At 34.4% G+C, this 19,890-nt stretch overlaps 1 protein-coding gene across 5 annotated transcripts in view; it reads right to left on the reverse strand.

The window, feature by feature from the left end:
• Nucleotides 1-19,890, reverse strand: part of ATF2 (activating transcription factor 2) — a 47,032-nt gene that overhangs the window by 13,161 nt on the left and 13,981 nt on the right. For 4 of the 5 annotated variants that reach the window (XM_086750598.1, XM_086750599.1, XM_086750600.1 and 1 more), the window contains 6 exons: nucleotides 18,921-19,039; nucleotides 16,740-16,868; nucleotides 10,793-10,971; nucleotides 10,359-10,473; nucleotides 10,094-10,180; nucleotides 1,680-1,829 (listed from right to left, as the gene is read on the reverse strand). In XM_086750598.1, coding sequence (XP_086606724.1) covers nucleotides 1,680-1,829; nucleotides 10,094-10,180; nucleotides 10,359-10,473; nucleotides 10,793-10,971; nucleotides 16,740-16,868; nucleotides 18,921-19,039 — 779 coding nt within the window. The remainder of the gene's footprint in view (nucleotides 1-1,679; nucleotides 1,830-10,093; nucleotides 10,181-10,358; nucleotides 10,474-10,792; nucleotides 10,972-16,739; nucleotides 16,869-18,920; nucleotides 19,040-19,890) is intronic. The other variant, XM_086750602.1, reaches the window with a different exon arrangement.

The following is a 19,890-nucleotide window of genomic DNA, read 5'->3' on the forward strand; positions in this document are numbered from 1 at the left end:
TCTAGGTTTGGTTTAAAATTGCACTAAAAGAAGCCACTTACTTCACAGGGTTAAATTTATGACACTTACATTTGGCAACTAAATAAAGCCTGGAAGCAATACTTCTTTAGATGGACTCTCAGAAATTCTTTTATGGATTCTGATGGCACAAATATTTACAAAAGGTAACTTTAAAAAACTCTTCCTCTCAAAATAGCTTTTAAAAGTTACATTTAGCAGGAAACAAATTTTCTACTTTTGACCCTTTCCCAAATACTCTTCCCACAAACCTACTTACAACCAAAATACCACACAAGTGTTTATGTGCAATACATAGAAGCTGTTTCACAAATGCTGTCAGTGCTGATACTCACTGATCCCTGGATCTCCAGATAGCAATTTCCTACTTGTTGACGTGTTCCCCACGACTGCATACCAATTTCCCTTATATCCACCCACATATTATGACAGGATCAAAATATTTCAGTATTTTAAATTATACATTATATGTCTTTCATAGCTGTACACAACCCTAGGCAAAGATTTAATGAATTACAATAACAACATAACGTATCTGAAAATCCTTTAAAGTGATAGACAGAACTATCTACATGACATATTCACGGATGCACTTGCACATTCAGTCTAGCACAGTAAGAAAGTAACAAAATAACCAAAAGAAAGTCACAAAATAACCAAACAGCAAGCTTTTAATCTTAAAAATTCTGCTATGTGATATTTCAAAAATATTATTTTAAAAAACTTAAGGGAGCATGGGAGAACAGCAGTCTTAAGAAGGATATTTTACAATAAGTAATCTTTTTCCCCTTTTTGCTCCAAACGTATTTGTTTTGATACATTATTTGATTTCACTGGTTATTCTAAGAATCTGAGTGTTCTGGGCCAAGTATCTAGCTTTTACAAAAATGGTATTATGCTATGAATTCTGAAAATACTCTGAGATTTTAAAAAGCATTTCGAAAACACATTCCAACAAGTTTTTTTTTAGAACTAGAACAGCAGCAATCCTCCAGGATTCACCCAGGGAAGTATCTCTTTCCTCCAGCAGCACTCCCACTTCCATTGTGACTCAGAGGTCTTTGCCTCTTATTCCCCTGTTCTCATCTATGATCCCAAAGGGACAGCACACCATTCCTAAACTCAGAGCTGCCCTTTCAGCACCTGGGATGACACAGTACACTTAAATCACACAGCTGAAACTCTTTGTCCGGCAGTCCAGACAAGATCCTTCAAGCAAATTAACATAAGCATGATAACTGATGCAGTTAAAAAAACTTCTGACAAGTGTTTATGATACAAAACATTAAACAGATGCAATATAAATACAAAATAAAAGCAGTTAGTTTTTTTCCAATATATATTAACCAGCTGTACAATTTTCAGTTAGCACAGAATTTCCTGTTAACTAACTCCAGAAATCAGGATTTAGTTCTAAATTTGAGCAGACAGGTAATACCTATTTTGAAATTATCATCTTGGATAATATATTTTAGAAGCATTCAGAAACATGCAAGAACTATAAACATTTTACTGCTACAGAACTGACTCTAAGAGGAGTCTGTAGCAGATGTTAACCTCTATTTTACAAATCAAGAGTAAAGAAAAGAGATTTTTTTTTTTTTTTTTTTTTGCATAACAAAGAAGAAGGTAGAAAGTACACATCCACTCGGTTGTCATACCGGTGTTTCAGTCGTTGAAGTTGCAGGTTGTTGTAGTGATTGTGGTCGTGGTTCCTCTGACTGAGTCCTAACCAATCCACTTGGCTGTCCCTTGGCAGTATCTCCATTTGTTACCTGAGGGTGCTGCTGGGTCAAAGCTGCTTTCAGTCTCTGAAGGCAGGAGAAAAAAAAGAAAAAAAAAAGGAAAAATTCTATCATGCTAACTCAGAGTTATTAATTCTTTATATTACTAGTTACTTCCACTTTGGAAACAGGAGCTCCAACTCTAAAAAAGCTGTTTCTTTTTATAGGCTGTCAACTGTTACAGCATGCTATTTTACATTTAAAAATGACTAAAACGTTTGAAGCTCTTCCTTTATTGTACACAGCCTCTATGAAAAACAGTAACTTCAAAGTTAAACTGTATATAATACATTCAAAAGTTACCGACAACTTCATAGAGTACTTTAAAGCATTTTATTGACTACCTCTTGAAAATTATTTGACTCAACTTTTGGTGAAATCTATTAAAACTATAACAGATAATATATTCTATTTACCACAAATTCTTAATATTAAGTGATAAAGGGTCATACCAAATTTCAGTAGATAAAACTGCTTATGAGTCCAGAGTCTTTCTTAAAATTTCATTAATATTGTGTAATTTATCATGAAATTTTCAGTTTTACTGAAGAATTTACCTTACCAGACAAGTGGTATTTAAGAACGTTTTTCTACTCAGCACTGGATTTTTAAAGAATCCAATAAAATTTTAATAAAAGAATAATGACTTAATACATGACAGTTTATGAGAACTGATAACTCATATCATCATATTTTGGAATATGAACAAAGCATTGTCAAGTACTAATACTAAACAGAATGTCTTAAAAATGCTGGCACTAGTCTGCATTTGGCCAGCTCAAAACAAGAACAAGACTTTGCACCTATTTATGTAGATATTCTCTATAAACTGTAGTATCCGATGTCTCTCAGCAATTAAGTCATTGGAATATAGTGACAGCTCTTTGCTACTGTACATGATGATAAGTTTTCCTGCATCCTGTTCTACAATTAGAACAACAGATTGCAGATTACCCCTGTCAGAACTGCAAAAAATCTTCAGGTCTGCAATACGGCAAGTTACCTCAAATATCAAATCCATACAGCTGACAGTAGCATCTAATCACCACCAGCAGGTATCCCGTTGGAGGGTGACAAAGAGAACTGAGAAACTTCAACATTCCTCTGCTGGCTTGCTGTTAATGAATCTTTAGTCAGTGACTTCTGTCGTAAGTATTTTCTGTAGTGTCTGCTCCAGACTAAATAACAGCACACATTACCCCAGAGAGGGACCCTTCAAGGGTATATAAAAATCTGGTGTTAATGAAGTTCTGTTCTCATTTCTGTATGAACTTTGTAAGTTTCTCAGAATGAAGAAGGCGCGTTCAGAAAAGTACACAAAATAAACTTACAGTAATTTCCCCAGTGCTCAGCTCTAACAACAAAAATTTAGGATAGCTACAGGCATTAGGGCAGGATGACACAATTTTTTAAGATAATATGCCCATGATTCTTAGTATATGTACAGCACTCTGAAAATCCTAAGCCCTTAGGTAGCTGTTTTAACACGCACTTTACAGCACTAAAACAAACTCAAGAATTAACTTGCACCCACCTAATTCAGTTTGGAAAAATAAGCCGACAAAAAACTTTCAGTCCCTTTCTCCAGCTAAAAAAGTGCAGAAAGGCCTAAGTGTTTTCTAATTGTCTAACCAAAATAACTAAGAGCAAAAACGCTGAAAAGATTGAAAGGTTGATAAGATGATTTCCCCCTCACTCTTTAAAATTCTAACAAATTCTGGTGATTAAATGGTAAAGTTTTCTATACTATGCTGAGGACTACCAGAGAAACGCATCACTTCCAAACCACTTTTTAAAAAGTATTTTTTAAAGAAAGTAGCAAGTATTTACTGTTAATATGACAATTTTATCCAATATATTTTCCACTAACATCTGATTTTTCATAATGTATTTTTATTTATTATCTGAATTACTTTATAAGTATTTCTTGAATCATAAACCTGCTGTTATGATTAGCGAAGTTAGGTTAATTAGCAAAGTTAACCTAAAAAGAAAGGACATTCATGCTATTCAATCTGTATATTTCACATTTAATTTGAAAATGGCAGTAAAAAGTGAAGGAAATAGCACGATACCATCTATGTTATAGAAGATCTATCATCAGGCACAATGGATGTGCAACAGCCGAAGTAGGACTTAACTTTCCCTAGTGTAATGCTAAGATTTACAAATAATTTTGTAGATTTATAAGTAAATAAACTCCTTTTGAAAATTACATTGTTAAATGCAATGTACTATGGAAACAGAAGCAGAAAATAAATGTTTTTAGTTTTATGTTCCAGAATTTAAAAGTTGGAACTCAAAGTTATGATTAAAATGATCCACAAATATTGTGAAAATCTGAGAAATAGCTACAGATTTTCACAAGGAGATATCCAGCTCATTTCAAAAGGCTTAATAGTTCAGAAGGTAATGCTGGAGTAAAATACTATATGGGTGTTGTGACTCATGTGAGTAGGGACACAGTCACCCCAAATACTCTCGAGAATCTCAGTTTTAAAAATCCAGTATATTGAAACAATTATTAGAATAAATGTATATAAGCATTATTATCTGGGGAAACCTGATGACAACCAAGGTTTGTTTGATATTATTTGGTTATTAAGGCAAACTAAAATTGGTATTTCAAATAGCTTTATAGCTTTTAAAGTCTTTATTAGCAAGGTTTTATTGTTGATGTATATCCTTGAAAACAAATCCTCACTGCATCTGTCAAAATTTGGTAGAACTAGATCATTCCATCAAGAGCTCACAGAAACAAGATAATATTCTCCAGAAACAATTTGTGAAAAACTCAGATCCATATTTCATATCTGCCACAAAAGCTCATCAGAGTAATAACCCTCCTTCTCCTGGGTGTTATCCTACCATCTGCTGCTCTATTACTTATCTTTATTTTGCAACTAATTAACAGCATAATCTTCTAAATTCAGCAAGTTAATTATCATTATTGTGGTCTTTGCAGCATCATCAGTCCTTATGAAGTCTTGTCTCTCCACCCCGAGAGAACATAGGAAAATGAAGTAGGTTGTGAGAGGGTCTGTTTCTTTAGAGTAGGCTCATTAGGTGTTTGCTGATTAGCTCGGCATGCAGAGAGACAGGTCAGAAGAATTCTGCTGAACACAAGGTCCCATGCCGGGCTCCAGCAAGTTAATGTTGGTTTCTGAACATTTGCCAAGCTGCCCTCTGTCACTTCTCAGTAAAAACCTCCTGCAGAAAGCCTACTGGTTGCCCACTGCGTGCAAGGTATTTCTCAGATTGTGACAAAAGGTTTTATATGGGTAGGAGGAGACGGAGGGAAACATTCAGTGTTAAGGCAATTTTTAAGTTCCTAGGAAACGTCTGCAATCCATGGAGAAGGATCTCAACATTAAATTTGCATCCACAAGCTGTACACTCAAAAAAAGGATGTTTTACAACTAGGAGTAGTTCATGGCTTGCATTTCATGTACAGAAAGCATACAATTACAGATCTTCTCACAAACAGATAAGTAATTCCATAATATGCACCCTTATCTTAGTGAGGGAGTCTTTTTTTTTTTTTTTTCTCCTTAAACACAGCTACTGCATCTACTTCTAAGCCTTTTTAAAATACCACAAAACTAATTTATGCATTTGATTTTACTTAAGTACGTGGAAGTTGGTTTCTTCAGCATACCAACAATTCCGGGTCACATCAGAAAAACTGGCAATTTATATTATTAAGTGTGCCACGGAAATCTGAAACTCATTTTCACTCCTATTGAATGTCATTCTCAGTACAAGATATAAGGATATTTTCAAAATAATAGCAGTAAAAGATATCTTGTATCTGGGAAAAATCTCTAGTCATATTTCACTTCAGTTCGATAAGCAATAGGAGAAAAAGGATTCAAGAACGTTCCAAACTATGGTAACACTGCCTTTCACAGCTGTAAATGGACCACCTATGTTCACTGCAGTAGCTTCAATACTGGACAATAAAATTAAAACGCAATCTAATTTCATGTAATTATTCCATAGCACTGAAACACATACAGCAGTGCATGTTTCAGTACTGAAGCAGACACTAAGATTGTGCTTTACACACTCTTCCACTAGATTTCAGCTGTTTCAGTCAAAAGCATCTTGCAATAATGTCACCAATCGTAAAGATTTGGCTCACTGCATAGCCAATTTTAAAATTTTTGTCTCTTATGGCTTTTATATATTTTTCTTTTTTTTTTTGTTTACAACTTTTGTTTCCTCCCTATCATTATTCCTTGCAGTTAGTATGCATTTTTCTATCCGGTATTTCACTCACTGAACCTGTTCTCACATGCAACTGACCCTTTATGAAATTCATGTGATCATTTAGTGTCAGGTAACTTTAATGGTAACCAGAGAAAAAAGCATTTCAGCAAAGAAGTAACAGAGTCCTAGAGGTGACATGTCAGTAACTCGCTTCACATGAATAACCAAAACTGCCATGCTGAAGGAGATTGACACTTCAGACTGAAAACTTTATCAAATATAGAAATAAATACACAGTTCTGATTATTATGCATTAAGATTTGCCACTCTGATCTAAAACCACTTTCAAATGTCGTAAGAGAGCCCATTTACGAACTAAAAAATGTCTCCAAAAGCTATACATTGTGGAAACAAAATACCCAGCAAGTGTATTAGTTCCCTTATCTTTAAAGGGGTTCAAGACTTCTAGGACAGCTGAAGAAAAATTTTAATTGTGTTACAGGAAGGCATCCTATGACAATTAGCAAAGACGTCTTCTGCCAGTTATTTTAAGCTTTAGCTTTTAGAAATCAAAAGGTCAGTTTGTTTTACTAAAGTCCATTCATGCTTTTATATAAAGAAGTATATGACGCTCTATTTGTAACTGGGTATATGCAACTCATAAGGAAACAACAGGTGTTCAGCAAAATATTAGAAAAGTGTGTTGCTTTAGCAATAATAAAAACATAAAGTTCCCCAAATCTATATTTAAATAATTACAATCCACAGCATTAGGAAATAATGGCATTAAAATCTCTAATTTAATTTTTATCAAATTAGTTCTCACTTTTACTTAAAAAAAAAAAAAAAAAAAAGGAAATTTACACAACAGTAGCCTTGTGTAAGCAGGTAAGAGAGAAATGAATGATTAAAATGAGGAATGAAATCAGAGCACAAAGTACTTTTCTTATTACAAAACTAAAATTCCTTGAAATGTCATGCAAGAAATGAACTACAGAAATAGCCTCTGTAAAAGAAGGCATAAAGCACAAATGAAGGGAAGCGCCTTGTTCCTGCCTTGGTTTGTGAGAAGTATTTAATCCAAAACATAAGGATTTGTGCCATCTACACAGGACAGATCTATATCTGGTAACAATTCAGCAATTTGGGGATATTGCGTCTTAAAGTGACAAAGTTGCTGCAAACAGTTCTTCAAGAATTTTACTCATCCTCCGACACAGGGAGATCTGTGTCAATTAAGAATACCTTGAAACAGCATTGTCATACATATGATAGTAGAAAATGCAGACCATATTAGGAAAGTATGGTCTTTGAATAAAAGAAAGATTCAGACAACAATGGCCAAAAGCATATATGACCAAACTCTTTGGAGATAAGAAAAAACAGATTAACTTTCCAAATTTTGCATCTCATATACTACCAAACTCACTTTAATATCTGATGAATAGTTCCAATGTTAGGAAACTATTCGAGCACATTTTTATATTTGCTACATATTCTATTTCTACATTTTATAATGCAATATGAAAAAATCCGTGAGACTGCAAGATCTCTCTATAAAGAAAAACAAAAAAAAAATTGTCAAAATAAGGAATAACAAATAAAATAAAGCAACAACCAAAAAAATTCCAAAGATCTGTAAAAATTCTGACTCCTGTGCCTTGACTGTTAAGAAGGGAACATCACAGCTTCGGCCCCTCACCCAGCTTTCTGTCCAAAAGACATTAAGAATACCAGGCTGAGATACTTCACCCCAACATGAAGCAGAAATGTGGCTATGACAGGAAGTGTTCCCACTGTTCCGCTAACTTAAACATACCAAGACATCCACAAATTGGCGTATATTGTTAATAGATGAAACATATATTATGATGAAACATACATTGTTCACTTATTCAATTTCAGTGTAATAACTTATATTTCAACTTTAAATGTGAACTATTAATGAGATAAAAAGCAAACAAGTAGCTGTAAAATTAAATATTGTCTTCTACCTTTGCAGAACTTAGTATGTAGCAAGCAAAAATATTTTCAAGACATGCATGAAAAATACAGGATTTGGCATCACAAAGACTTAAACTCAAAAAATTAAATGGAACTTTACAGTTAATAAACCATCACACATCTACCAACAATGTATCACGTGGCACATGAGTTAGTCTTCCTATTGGAAGCTTTTCTACATAAAGTTTCTCATTACATTGCTTTCGCTTTAGGAGTGATAAGAAATTAAGTTTTTTATTTTTGTGAATAGGCACTATATAAAAGTAAACCAGCATAATAAATATACATAATTCTGATATTCTTGAATTCTGCTCATGTTTTATATTAAGCCCCAAGAAAGGAAAGAAGAAATACTGCAAATACCCTTTTTACAGTCTCACTTAAAAAAAAAAAAAAAAAAGAAAAAAGAGATAAGCAATCACTGAAGTGCATATATTAGCTAAATTCTAACGAGAAGACTAATGAGACTGTTAAATTTTAAGTCTAATGATCTTTGTTTTTCTTTGCATCTGAATGATTGCTTCATCCAACATGAGATCAAATTCTTCATCACATACATGTATTTCCTTCCCCACTTTAAAGGTTTGTAAGAGCAAATCACTCAGTAACATGCTTTAAAATCTAATTTCTTGCACATGTAAAAAATTGTTTGGAACCATCTCCTCCTGGATTTCACAAAACAGAGTTCAGTGCATGAGTTTCCTGACTGTTTTCACTTTCTTACATTCCTCTCTCCTCGATTTAAGATAAATTTGTCTCATCAGAGCTGGTTACATTTAAATATTTCCTCAGGTATTAAAAGATTCCTTTTCCCACTCCTAGGGGGACTAGGATGTACAGAAATAGATCTTCTTCTTTCTGTCTCTCTCTACAGTATTTTAAAAGTAACTGTGTTCAACAGAGGATGAAAACGAAAGGAAGACTCGACTGCATTAGGAAAAGTCAGGGCACTGGTGACCAGTTCTCCACAACAGTTTCAGTACTTGGTAAATGTGGTGTAGTGTGCCCACTACACTGGAATCTCATTAGTCTGGACAGCAGAATAATTAGTATTCCCACACTTGCTGTTTTTCATATTGTGGTTTGAGGATAGAAAATGGGAAAGGAAAGAAAGCCCACAGGTTTAGGCTGGGAGAAACAAGGTATCAAAGGATGTTAAGGGCATCTTCCCACTTATCAATACTGATGTACAAAAATGTATTTTATCTAGCAAGTGTTCCTGATTCTTTTTTAGCACAAAGCAAGAGTCAAAAGAGGAACACTACTTCACGAGATAGATAGTGTTTACAGAGGCATCTTTAATTACTGTTTAATAATAGATTTTCTGTTGCTTTAGAACAGTTGGTACAAACAAGACAGCAAAACCAGAGAAGCAACTACCTAATGTTGCAGAAAATTTTTCAAGAAATCAATTAATTCAAACTACCACCACAACTGGATCACTAATATTAAAAACAAAACAAACACTTTCTTCTGCTTGTTTTGCTTGTGATTTTCCCAAATAACCCCTAAACCACCCAAAACTACCCTAAGACAACAGAAAACTTCCACACAAAACAATGTCCTAAGTATATCAGTAATATATATCTAATTCCAAAATTCTTGCCAAATGGACTATATTCAGTTGAGATGCTGAAAATGTTGTTAAAAAAAACCCAAACTTTTTTTCTTTGCCCAGTTTTTTTAAAAAATATCATATCATTTGGGAGGAAAAACATTCTGCTTCTCTGAAGGTGATGTTCATTGTTGACACATTAATAATCTTGTCTTTCTTCCAACTAGCATCTCCTGTCCTCCAATACAGGGAGCAAGAAGGAGTTTAGTCAAGAATCTAGTTCATTTAAAAGAACGATTGAAAATAAGATCAAAATAAGACCATTAACAACAGAACTAATATAGGCTGGAATTGGAAATAACTGAAAAATAAACACAGCTGTTATTTTTCTGTTTTTATTAAATTTGTACTTGCAGAATTTAGACTAACAAAAGAAAACTAAAGAAGTTTTAAAAAGCAATAGAATTTAAATAATTTCTCAAGTAATTCTTCTTGAGGAATAATGGAGTTTTTCACTTACCAATTTAGCCTCAGACTGCACTGGCTGTGGGGAGGAAGGCCCTGGGATTCCTGGGATACTAGGCACCATGGTGACAGGTCTAACAAGCTGACCAGATAAAGTATAAAAATGAAGAAAACCTGAGTATGTTATCATAACAGACAGCATATGACAGCACTACCCTCCGAAGCCAAAACAGCTATCAAGCTGCTTAAAACTAAGTTCTATGCTGCACTTATGCAAATCTGCTCCACTTTCAAATTAATATAGCATCATGCTTACTTACTGGAACTGCAGCAGGGACATGCACATTAGAATTTGTGATAGATGCAGGAATAGCAACAGGCATGGTTTGTCCATTAGGAAGATGTAACAGCAGAGGAAAAGGACCTGGAACTGGACTGAAAAAGGAATGAACTATATAAAAGAAAACTTACCCAGAGAAGAGAACAAGTTTACACATGATTTTGAATTGGTTTGTTTGTTTACAGTTGTAATGTAATATTTATCTGGACATCAAAAATATGAACTTAGTGATGTGGAGAACATGGAATTACATTTCACATGTAGTGCAAGTTGTATGTTTCATATGTACTAAACCCCCACATTACACCAAAGCATCTCAAATTTGTACATTAACTGCAGAAACAGTAACTTAAGTGAACAAGACAGATTGTAAGATTTTGTAAGAAAATGTTTACTAAGACTTATGTAACTTACACTATTGGTCTGTTAGAGGATGGAGCCTGGGTAATAACAGTACTAGAAGTCGGTGATGGTATTGCCTGCTGAATAATAACACTTGAGTCAGAACTCGTAAGCAGTACATTAGGAACCTGTAGCGATGCTGGACGAACTATTGTTGATGTAGGCTGTGCAGTCTGCTGCAGTGACACTTCCTGAGGAAAAACAAAGATTAATCGATTTGTAAAATACAACTATAGACCATTAACTTTGACTATTAAATGAACACAGTTTGATGGAACAAATCAGAATTTCTATAACATTATCCAAGTAGAATCAGTTACACAATTAAAAACATTTTTTAAAAATCCCCTTTGGATGAATCATTTAAACCATTCAAATGAAATTGTTCCAACAACAGTGATTTTAGTTTTACGACAAATCCCCAGCTCAATTTATGCTAATGCTACTATTACTTATAATTCAGTTTTGCTCAGGTTATTAGGTCTTCTTTGCCAAGAAACCCATGGTGCTATCAGCACCATCATGTCTACCTACACTCTGAATAAGGAAAACATTTTATGGTGTCCTTACGTACGTTTCAGTTTCAGTCCATTGTTTGGATTTAAACAGGAGAAACAAGAGTTTATGGTCAGTAAGAAGGAAAAAAAATTTTTTTTTTTAAGGCTTCATCCCTTACTGATGTACTTCTCTTAACTAGAGTGCTACTAAGTTAAAAATACTTGGAATGTTACATTTTGCTTTGCAAAATACATGTGTATCCCGATGCAGAAGAGATTGTTTGAGAACTGAAATATTTCCTTAGTTGCAAGTAAATAGTAGACAGAATTGACAACAGTTCTTAGCTTAGCAATCAGGTAAAGTACATGACCAATTAGAATGTAGTACCTGCACTTGCTGTTTCTGAAACCCCAGAAATGTCTTATTGTAAACAATGTCTTCCTTCTCAGGAAATCCTTTATATTGTCACACTTCAGATTTACCTTCAGACAGTATTTTTGCAAGTTGTTTACTCTTTTGACACTAGCTACTGCCATCAATGGCACATAAAACTACACTCTTAAGATCAGTAGTCTTTAGTTGCTCCACTGTCAAACCGTAATTCAAAGAGAACATCTCGTACCTGTGTCATATGGGCTACACTGACTACCATTTGCTCTGAATTAAGCTTAAGTTTTTAAAATTCATCCACAAAGCTTTAAGTAGTAAGATCTCAGCTGTCTTACAAATTGTTTTTCTTTTTATCTATCCACTGCAAAATGTTTGTGCTCCTCTGAGCACTTCATAGAACTGTAAGTGGGTTGGCAAACTATAGGCTTTAAAAAATAAAGGATTTTAGATTATGACATTTTCTCCTTTCAAAAGCTCAGAGACTAGATTTGTCATCAGGGTTCGTTAGTTCAGTCAGGCTTTTCCCCAAGTGATCTGAAAGACTATTTACAGTGAATGAGATTTTTTTTTTGAGAATAACAGTGAGCTGTATTGAGGAAAGAAAGATTTTTTTCTTTAGTATCAATCTGGTGTATTTTTAAATGTTATAATATTTGAACACAGTACCTAGGAATTACAGATAAGCATTCAGTCAAAAGAAGAAAACATTCAGTATGGAATTGCAGAAACAGAAAAAAAAAAAAAAATTGAGACGAGTTGACTAATGCATGGTCTTCGGAAAGGATTAAACACTCCTTTGCAAATAAGGAATTTGGTGTAACAGCTATACAGCTCTTTTTCAATGAGAAGAGCCATAGGGAAATCAAAGGATACTGAACTGCTTGACTGTGGGAAATTAGAGGAAGGCATAAGGGGAGAATACTTGCCTTGATAATCTCTTGGCAGTGGCCAATTCAGAAATTAATACTGTGTCATTCTTCACTTGTTTCAGCTTCACCCTTTCCTGCCTGATATTTGCCACTATTACCTGTCTTGTTACTATGAGCAAGAAGGCACTACAAAGTCCATTCCCATTGCAGGGATCTGACACAGGAACACTCATCTTTGCCCCTAACAGCCAATAGAGGCGTAAGAGCTCTTTTTCTTGTTCTTCCTTTTACCTCAAACATCTTCATACGTGGCAACGACACATGTAAAAAAGTATATGTAAAAATGTAAATTCAGATGTATGAACAACACAGAATAAATAGCTATAGCAAAGTAATTATAATTTCCATTAAAAAAGGGAAAAAGACAGTCAGCTAACAGCAGCCATGGGGCTATACATATAGCTTTAATACAAAAAAGGTAAACTAACCAGATATTCACACATTCTCAACAACAGTAATGCCATAACAGCCCCTTCTGTACAGGTTTGTGCCAGTGGCTTCTCTAAGTACCTCTGTGTGCTCACGGAGAAAAAAAACTACCAAAATACAGAAAGCCAAGAAGGGAACTACTGAGAGGCAGTGGGTGAAAGTCTCCCAAGAACAGATAAGCTCCACAGAAAACCAGCCCTGTTGATCTTGCAACGATTCATTAACTTAGAACACCAGCTGAATCTGTATGCTAGCACGACCATGCTGTACAATTCAGACAAGATCCAAAATCACAGTGGTTGTTATACGCAAACATAGACTACAGGATTATATATATATACTTGAGGAAAGAATGGACCCTTTGAAGGGCTTTCATAGAATCACAGAATGGTTGGAGTTGGAAGCAACTTTTGAAGATCATCCAGTCCACCTCTTCTGCCATGGGCAGGGACATCTTTCACTGGAGCAGGCTGTTCAGAGCCCCATCCAACCTGACCTTGAACACTTTCTCTACACCTACCTAGAAGGTGCTGACATGTCAGCACAACCTTCCACCTCTGAGCAAGCAGCTAGGATTGGCCTCCCAACTGTTGCTGAAACCAGGTAACTAGGTATGGGTGAGTAAGTTATGGTACTCTGTAATTACTTATTGGCTATTAGCAACAGCAGCTTAATTAACAAGCGTTCTAATAAATAGTGACTGTAAAACTGGGTCTCTCTCTGGCTTGATCCCCTACTAGGAAAACGGTAATTTTCAAGTTTTAGACAAAGTACTCTACGGAAACCAGGTTTCAGCAATGGTCAGAAGATTAATGTATAAAACTCTGAAATAAATCTATAAAATTCTGAAAACAGAAAACTCACATGCACACAATTAATTCTGTGTGTTACTAAAGACAGCATTTGTGCTTCATTTAAAAGATCAGAAACAACCCTCAGCCATTAAAGGAATAACACATTTACTGACGAGTGTGTTTATACAGTTGAAAATCAAGTATTTTCAGCTTCCTCTTTACTTCTTAGACTAACTGACAGAAGATACTAATTGGTTATCAAAGCATTGAGCTAACAAAGTATAAATTTTTGTCTGAAATAATATAGTCTGTAAATATATTCTGATAAAGAACAAGAAAAATAGAGATGAATTTGCAATTATGAGATTAAGCCAAAGTGGTCTTACCTTTACAAGAAAAAAGTTTAAGTCTATTCAGAAATATTAGAGACTTATTGAAAGTACCTCTCCAACTCTTTTATTCTTGAAAATAAAACCCACTGAATTGGAAAATATTTTACAGAAGACAGTTACTTTATCTACAGAAGTGTTTTCAGAGATGTATATTTGCAAGTATTTTATATCTAAAAGCAAATATAATGCAATAACTTCCCAATGCTATCAATGAACAGACCGAGTTTTTTATATAGAAATGTAGATGGCCAGAACTAATGCTGTAATTGATTATTACTATAAGAAAACAAGTGGTTTAAAAATAATTAAGTTAGGCAATTAGCTATCTGACAATAACTAAGCAACTCGTGAAACTATTGAGGGTCACCCTTTAAAATACTGTTAATAAGAAATTATAATGAGTTTGAAAGCTCTCAAAGAATAAATCAGGTTTCATTTGCTTATTATTTTAGGGCTAAAAGGCTTTATATACTTCTAATAATATCTTGGTCTATTCAAAACACAATATCAGTTCTTACTGAATCCTATTAGAACTCAGGGACCTCTCAGAAAACTAGGAAAAGAGTTAAGTATAGTTCTTTAAGAGTCTGTAAGAAATTCTTTTGACAGCTACAAGGAAAATTAGAACTCTCTTGCACATACATTAACAGGCTGTAATCATTTAAGGCTACTAAAATATATTCAGCCAATGAAATAGTTACAGTGGCATATATATTTTAAAATCAGCTATGCCCTAAAAAAACCCTTCCCTCCTTCAATACATCTATAGAAGGAGAATACAAAAATCTAACTGAGAAAACAGCAACACTCTGCTCACATTTCTCAACTTCTGCAGGCCACATTCAGCAGCAGCACACTCCAAGCAGCACCCTCATCCTTGCTCAGCTTGTCTCTACAATCAGACATCAGAACAGCATTGAGCAGCAGCAGCAGCTTTTCACTTCAGCACTGTTAACAGTGACAACACTGAAATTACATCATGAATGAGACAAGTTTATAAGTACTGCCAAGCACTGAGATATAATTTTCACTTGTAATGATGCTAATGAGATACTGAACCACTACTGTACAAAGACATTAATATTATCTCCTGCCAAAATTAGAGTACTTAGAATAAGTATTCGCAGTGAAAAAAAAACAAACTAACTTCTGAAATAAAGAACAAATTAAAGAAAGAAGACTTAAGATTTGCTTAATCTAAGTAGCTTTTTACGTGTATTTCCTTAAGCTACTTTTACTATTTTTGAAACTAATGATTGCCCTGAGTACCTACGGTTACTCATCCTTTCTAAGAAAACTCAGTGAAGCTTTGTAAAGATAAATCTGAATTGAAACTCTCTCAAATTTCTGTCACACACTTAAGGCTCTTCTCACATCGGTGCCTGCTGGCAGGATAAAAGAATATGTGCAAGTTGAAACCAGAGAGGTTCAGACTGGATCCAAAGAAAAAGACTTTCACCACAAGCACAGCCTGGCATTGCCATAGGTTGCAGTGAGAGGTTGTGCAGCCTCCCTCCTCAGAGGATTCAAGACCACACTGTGTAAAGCCCTGAGTAACTTGGTCTCATCTCAGAGCTAACCCTCACTTTGAGGAGAAAGTTGGAACAGGAAATCCTGCAGTCCTTTCCAACCTGAATTACCCTGTGATCCTAAAATGTCCTTCTGATTTTGGGGAATAAAGTTGCTAAGCCCCTCAAATGCAAACTAGCCACCGAAGATGCACATAGAAAAAAGATTGACTAGAACAATCATATTGCTTTATTATGTTCTGCTCCTAATATTTTTATTTATTGAAGTAGGAACAGAAATAATTAATTCATTTCACTGATTTTGCTTCGTGTTGTTCAAGAGAACCTATCAAAGTTATCATGACTATGAAACCATTTATTTCTTCTTTAGAGCAGTAGTTCTAGAACTGATTTGACTGCAACATCCTCTAGTGACAGACAATACCTCAGTCTTCTATGAGTATTCTTGTAAACACTAAACAAGCAAATGGCTGAGATCACCACTTTTAAACATATTGCTATAGCTTAAAGAGTATAAAATTTGAACCAAAATTATCTGGTGCTTAGCTTTGAAAGACAGCCCATTCATCCCTATAGATTTCTGTAGAACATCCTCTGCAGTTCTACAAAACAATTTATAGTAAAACAGGATACACATAAAAATGTACACAAGAAGAATTGCAAACTGTTTACATTATTTAAAAAAAGAAACAAAGAAACTGAAATTTCTTTGCTTTTTTAATGAATGATGATGCACAAAACAGAATAAAGAGCTTCTTCAGCCTTTTCTAACATAGCATGAATATTAGATTTGATTTCCTTTCTAGCTTTACTAGATGGCCATTGTGAGACAAAGAAATAATTGCGGTGAGCAAAGCTAACTAAAGTATGTATCCACAGGAAAATTCTATTCCTTTCAATGAGCTAAGTAGTGTGACTATTATCATGTACAATAAATTTACAGATTATCTGAAGATTGAAAAATAAAGTTCAAATACGGAAAAAAAAAAGGTTCTGACCTTTTCATCACTGGTAGTAGACTCTGGATGAGGTAAAGGACTATCTTGATGAGTTGTCTCTACAACGGAAGGTTCTTCAATTTTATTTCTTATAATTGGTGTTGCAAGAGGAGACAGATCTAGAGGCATCTAAGAGCAACAGAGTAAAACAAAATTACTCAATGTCCAAAAATTAAAATATGCAAGAAAATGTAAACAACTAAAGACAAGTATCAGCCTTGTAACAACAGAGAGGTGCTGATGTCTGGAAGATCTTGATGCAGATGCATTACTAGTCAAGACTATTTTTCCAGCATCTGCACAAACACCAACCTTCAGTAATACTTTGTCTTTCAACACCAATGCTAGACTAAGTATTTTCTTCTTGAGAACTAAAAACATTCTTAAAGTTTTCCTTTCCCAAGTGTCACAGGAAAATTATAGCTGAGGAAGGACTGTGCTACACTTAAAAATTACAGTTAAAAGAAGGTATTAGTCTTCTATAAATTATTGTACCACATACCACAAAGCACAAAATCCCAACTACATTTCCAGATTAAGAAAGCTACTTTGGACAAATAATTTCAAACTTATTGCAACAAATAATTACTGAAAAAGCAAGTTTTATACTACTACAGAGATAAAATCCACCAGGACATCTGAAATGCCACAAAGAAATTAAGTTACAAAAATATTTGACGCAACACTATAGATTTGAAAACCTATACTCCTGTCTAGTCTGCTATCCAAATACTTTCAGAAGAAACTTCCCCTGAAGCTCATCTTCTATTTACTTTCTTCCAGATGCTTTTCTCAACTCAATTCCTAGTTTTCCTGTGGAATATATTACTAACAGGGAGGGAAGACTGTTAAAAGTGGAATCTCTTTTCATACCACATCTGAATATGAAATATTACAGAAAAATACTAAATTATCAATCCCCTAAATAAGTGTGCTACTATGGTAAAATTTTCCACTCCTTGCCATGATGGCTTATGTATGTTCACCAACACAGAGGGCAGCTTGGAAAATTAGTATCAATTAAATAAATTGTTGAAATGTTTAAAATATTTTGCAATACCCATAACCTCCTCCAAGGCAGTGGTGAATTACACAGAAAATAGTTTCTTAGTAAATCCAGAATTGGTATTACCATGTGTAGTGTTCTAAGAATAGTTAGCATACACCAGTTAAAACAAATTTTTTAAAAATAATGATTTGATATAGTTGCAGTAACAAAGCAAGGGTGAGGCTTTGTCAGGAATGGATAACAACCCATCCTATTCACAAGTACCTATTAAAATCTACTGAAACAAAGAAAACACAGATACTGATTCTGCAAAATCTGTATACACGAGTATAAAAATATATTTTTTTATCACTTCTTATGGAAGTCAGCCAGGTAATCAACCAATGGCAAAGAGGACATTGAAGAAAATTTTTCATTTGCAGAAGTGTTTAAATGTTTATGCCCCTAACCAGTTATGACTGGGAAGTACTAAAATAAATATTAGAAACCACATTTATATGTATGGGAAGTTCCTCATAAAAACATTATGCTAATAAACACATACAGTCCAAATTTTTCTTGTATTTCAATCTATATATTTTAAAAAGTAGATGTTTAGGTTGTGATCAATAATTTCTAGGCAAAAGGATTTCAACACATAGTGAATATAATTATAACCAAATTCCTGACACTTCTTTAAATTTAGTCTGTATTTAACTCTCATTATCGTGACTATTGATTCTTAGAATAACACTGGTATTTTAAAACTAATCAAAATAATCAGCATTTACATACTATTCTTTTCACATGGGTTTCTTTCACACGTTTTTCCTTCTGCAAAAACTTTATTTTTCAGACTTACTTTTTACTTATTCAGGGCCTAATGAAATTTCAGTCAAAGCTAATGATTAACTCCAATAGATCTAGACCAGATACTTAAAGAACTAAGACAAAGTCGATGTGTTCCATTATCCATGCTAACTATGCAAAATTAATCAGGCAAACTAACCTTCAGAAGAGTAATTTTACATTTGTATTCTCTCCATACAACACATGTAAGCAGCTGGCAAATGATTACTGGTATAGTTTAAAAGGCAATAATATATAAATCTAAAGTTTGCTTTTTTAAACAGAATTTCTGATATGAAAAAAAAAAAGTAGAAACTCTAAGAAGGAAAAAGATTTGAACGTACTTTCTTAATGTCATCTTCAGAAGCCTTTTTAAACTCATTTTCAAAAGGACTTGCTAATTCATTGAATAAGCCTACTTCTTCACAGTTCTTCAAGAATCGAGTTGGTGTTGGTGTCTGATCTGAAATGAAGTGTATAAAAAGCCCACAGTTTTATTTTTAAAATACCATTTATGAACCTACTTATTGAAAATATCTTTCAGAATAAAAGCAAACAGAAAGAGATGACGTGGTTAAGAGCGCTCTCATGCCTTGCAAGCAGGCTCCCTTCTGTCTTGCCGGAGGCCAACCAGCAGGCACACTCCACCTGCTGGAGACAAGCAACTGAAGTTTGCAAACCAGTAAGCTCCTTACAGTGTTGGGAGGCTATCAAAGCATTCTTCTGTCTGTGTCCAGAAACCAGAGAGCGCTATTCTCAAGTGCCTAGAATAGCATAGCAGATCACTTCAGTGAGTAAGCACGCTCTGTTTTCAAATGGAGATAAGGCCTACATGGAGGCTTTAATTAAGGAAAAAAGAAAAAAAAAAGTGCACAGCTCACAGACAGTTTGCTTCTTTCTTCTCGTATTGTGAAAACAGTAGTGATTACTTTCAAGAGCATGGAACTTCTATAAGGAAGTGTGATACTGGACACAAGATCGTATTTGAGTCCTACGATGCCTGCATAGTCATCTGGAATCATAGGATTTCTGGCATCTGGTTGACTACTGCATGAAGCAGTTTCAAGAAAAATCTTTCAAGAAAGTTTTTGCTACCATATAAATTCCCCTTATTTCACTATTACGACCAGGTCAAAATTAACCACATTTACTACAAAGTTACCTGCATTTAAAATATTGTCAAGTGGTATTACGTGCATCTTACTAATGTAAGCTGGCTTTTACGACTAACAGTTCATACACTGGAATGTGGCTGTAAAGAGACAGACACTGCCATGGTTTTGTTCTCAAACACCTGGTTACTTGACAGGTCTC

The sequence above is a fragment of the Chlamydotis macqueenii genome, chromosome 6, assembly GCF_036417535.1.
Source record: "Chlamydotis macqueenii isolate bChlMac1 chromosome 6, bChlMac1.mat, whole genome shotgun sequence".
Taxonomy (NCBI): Eukaryota; Metazoa; Chordata; class Aves; order Otidiformes; family Otididae; genus Chlamydotis; species Chlamydotis macqueenii.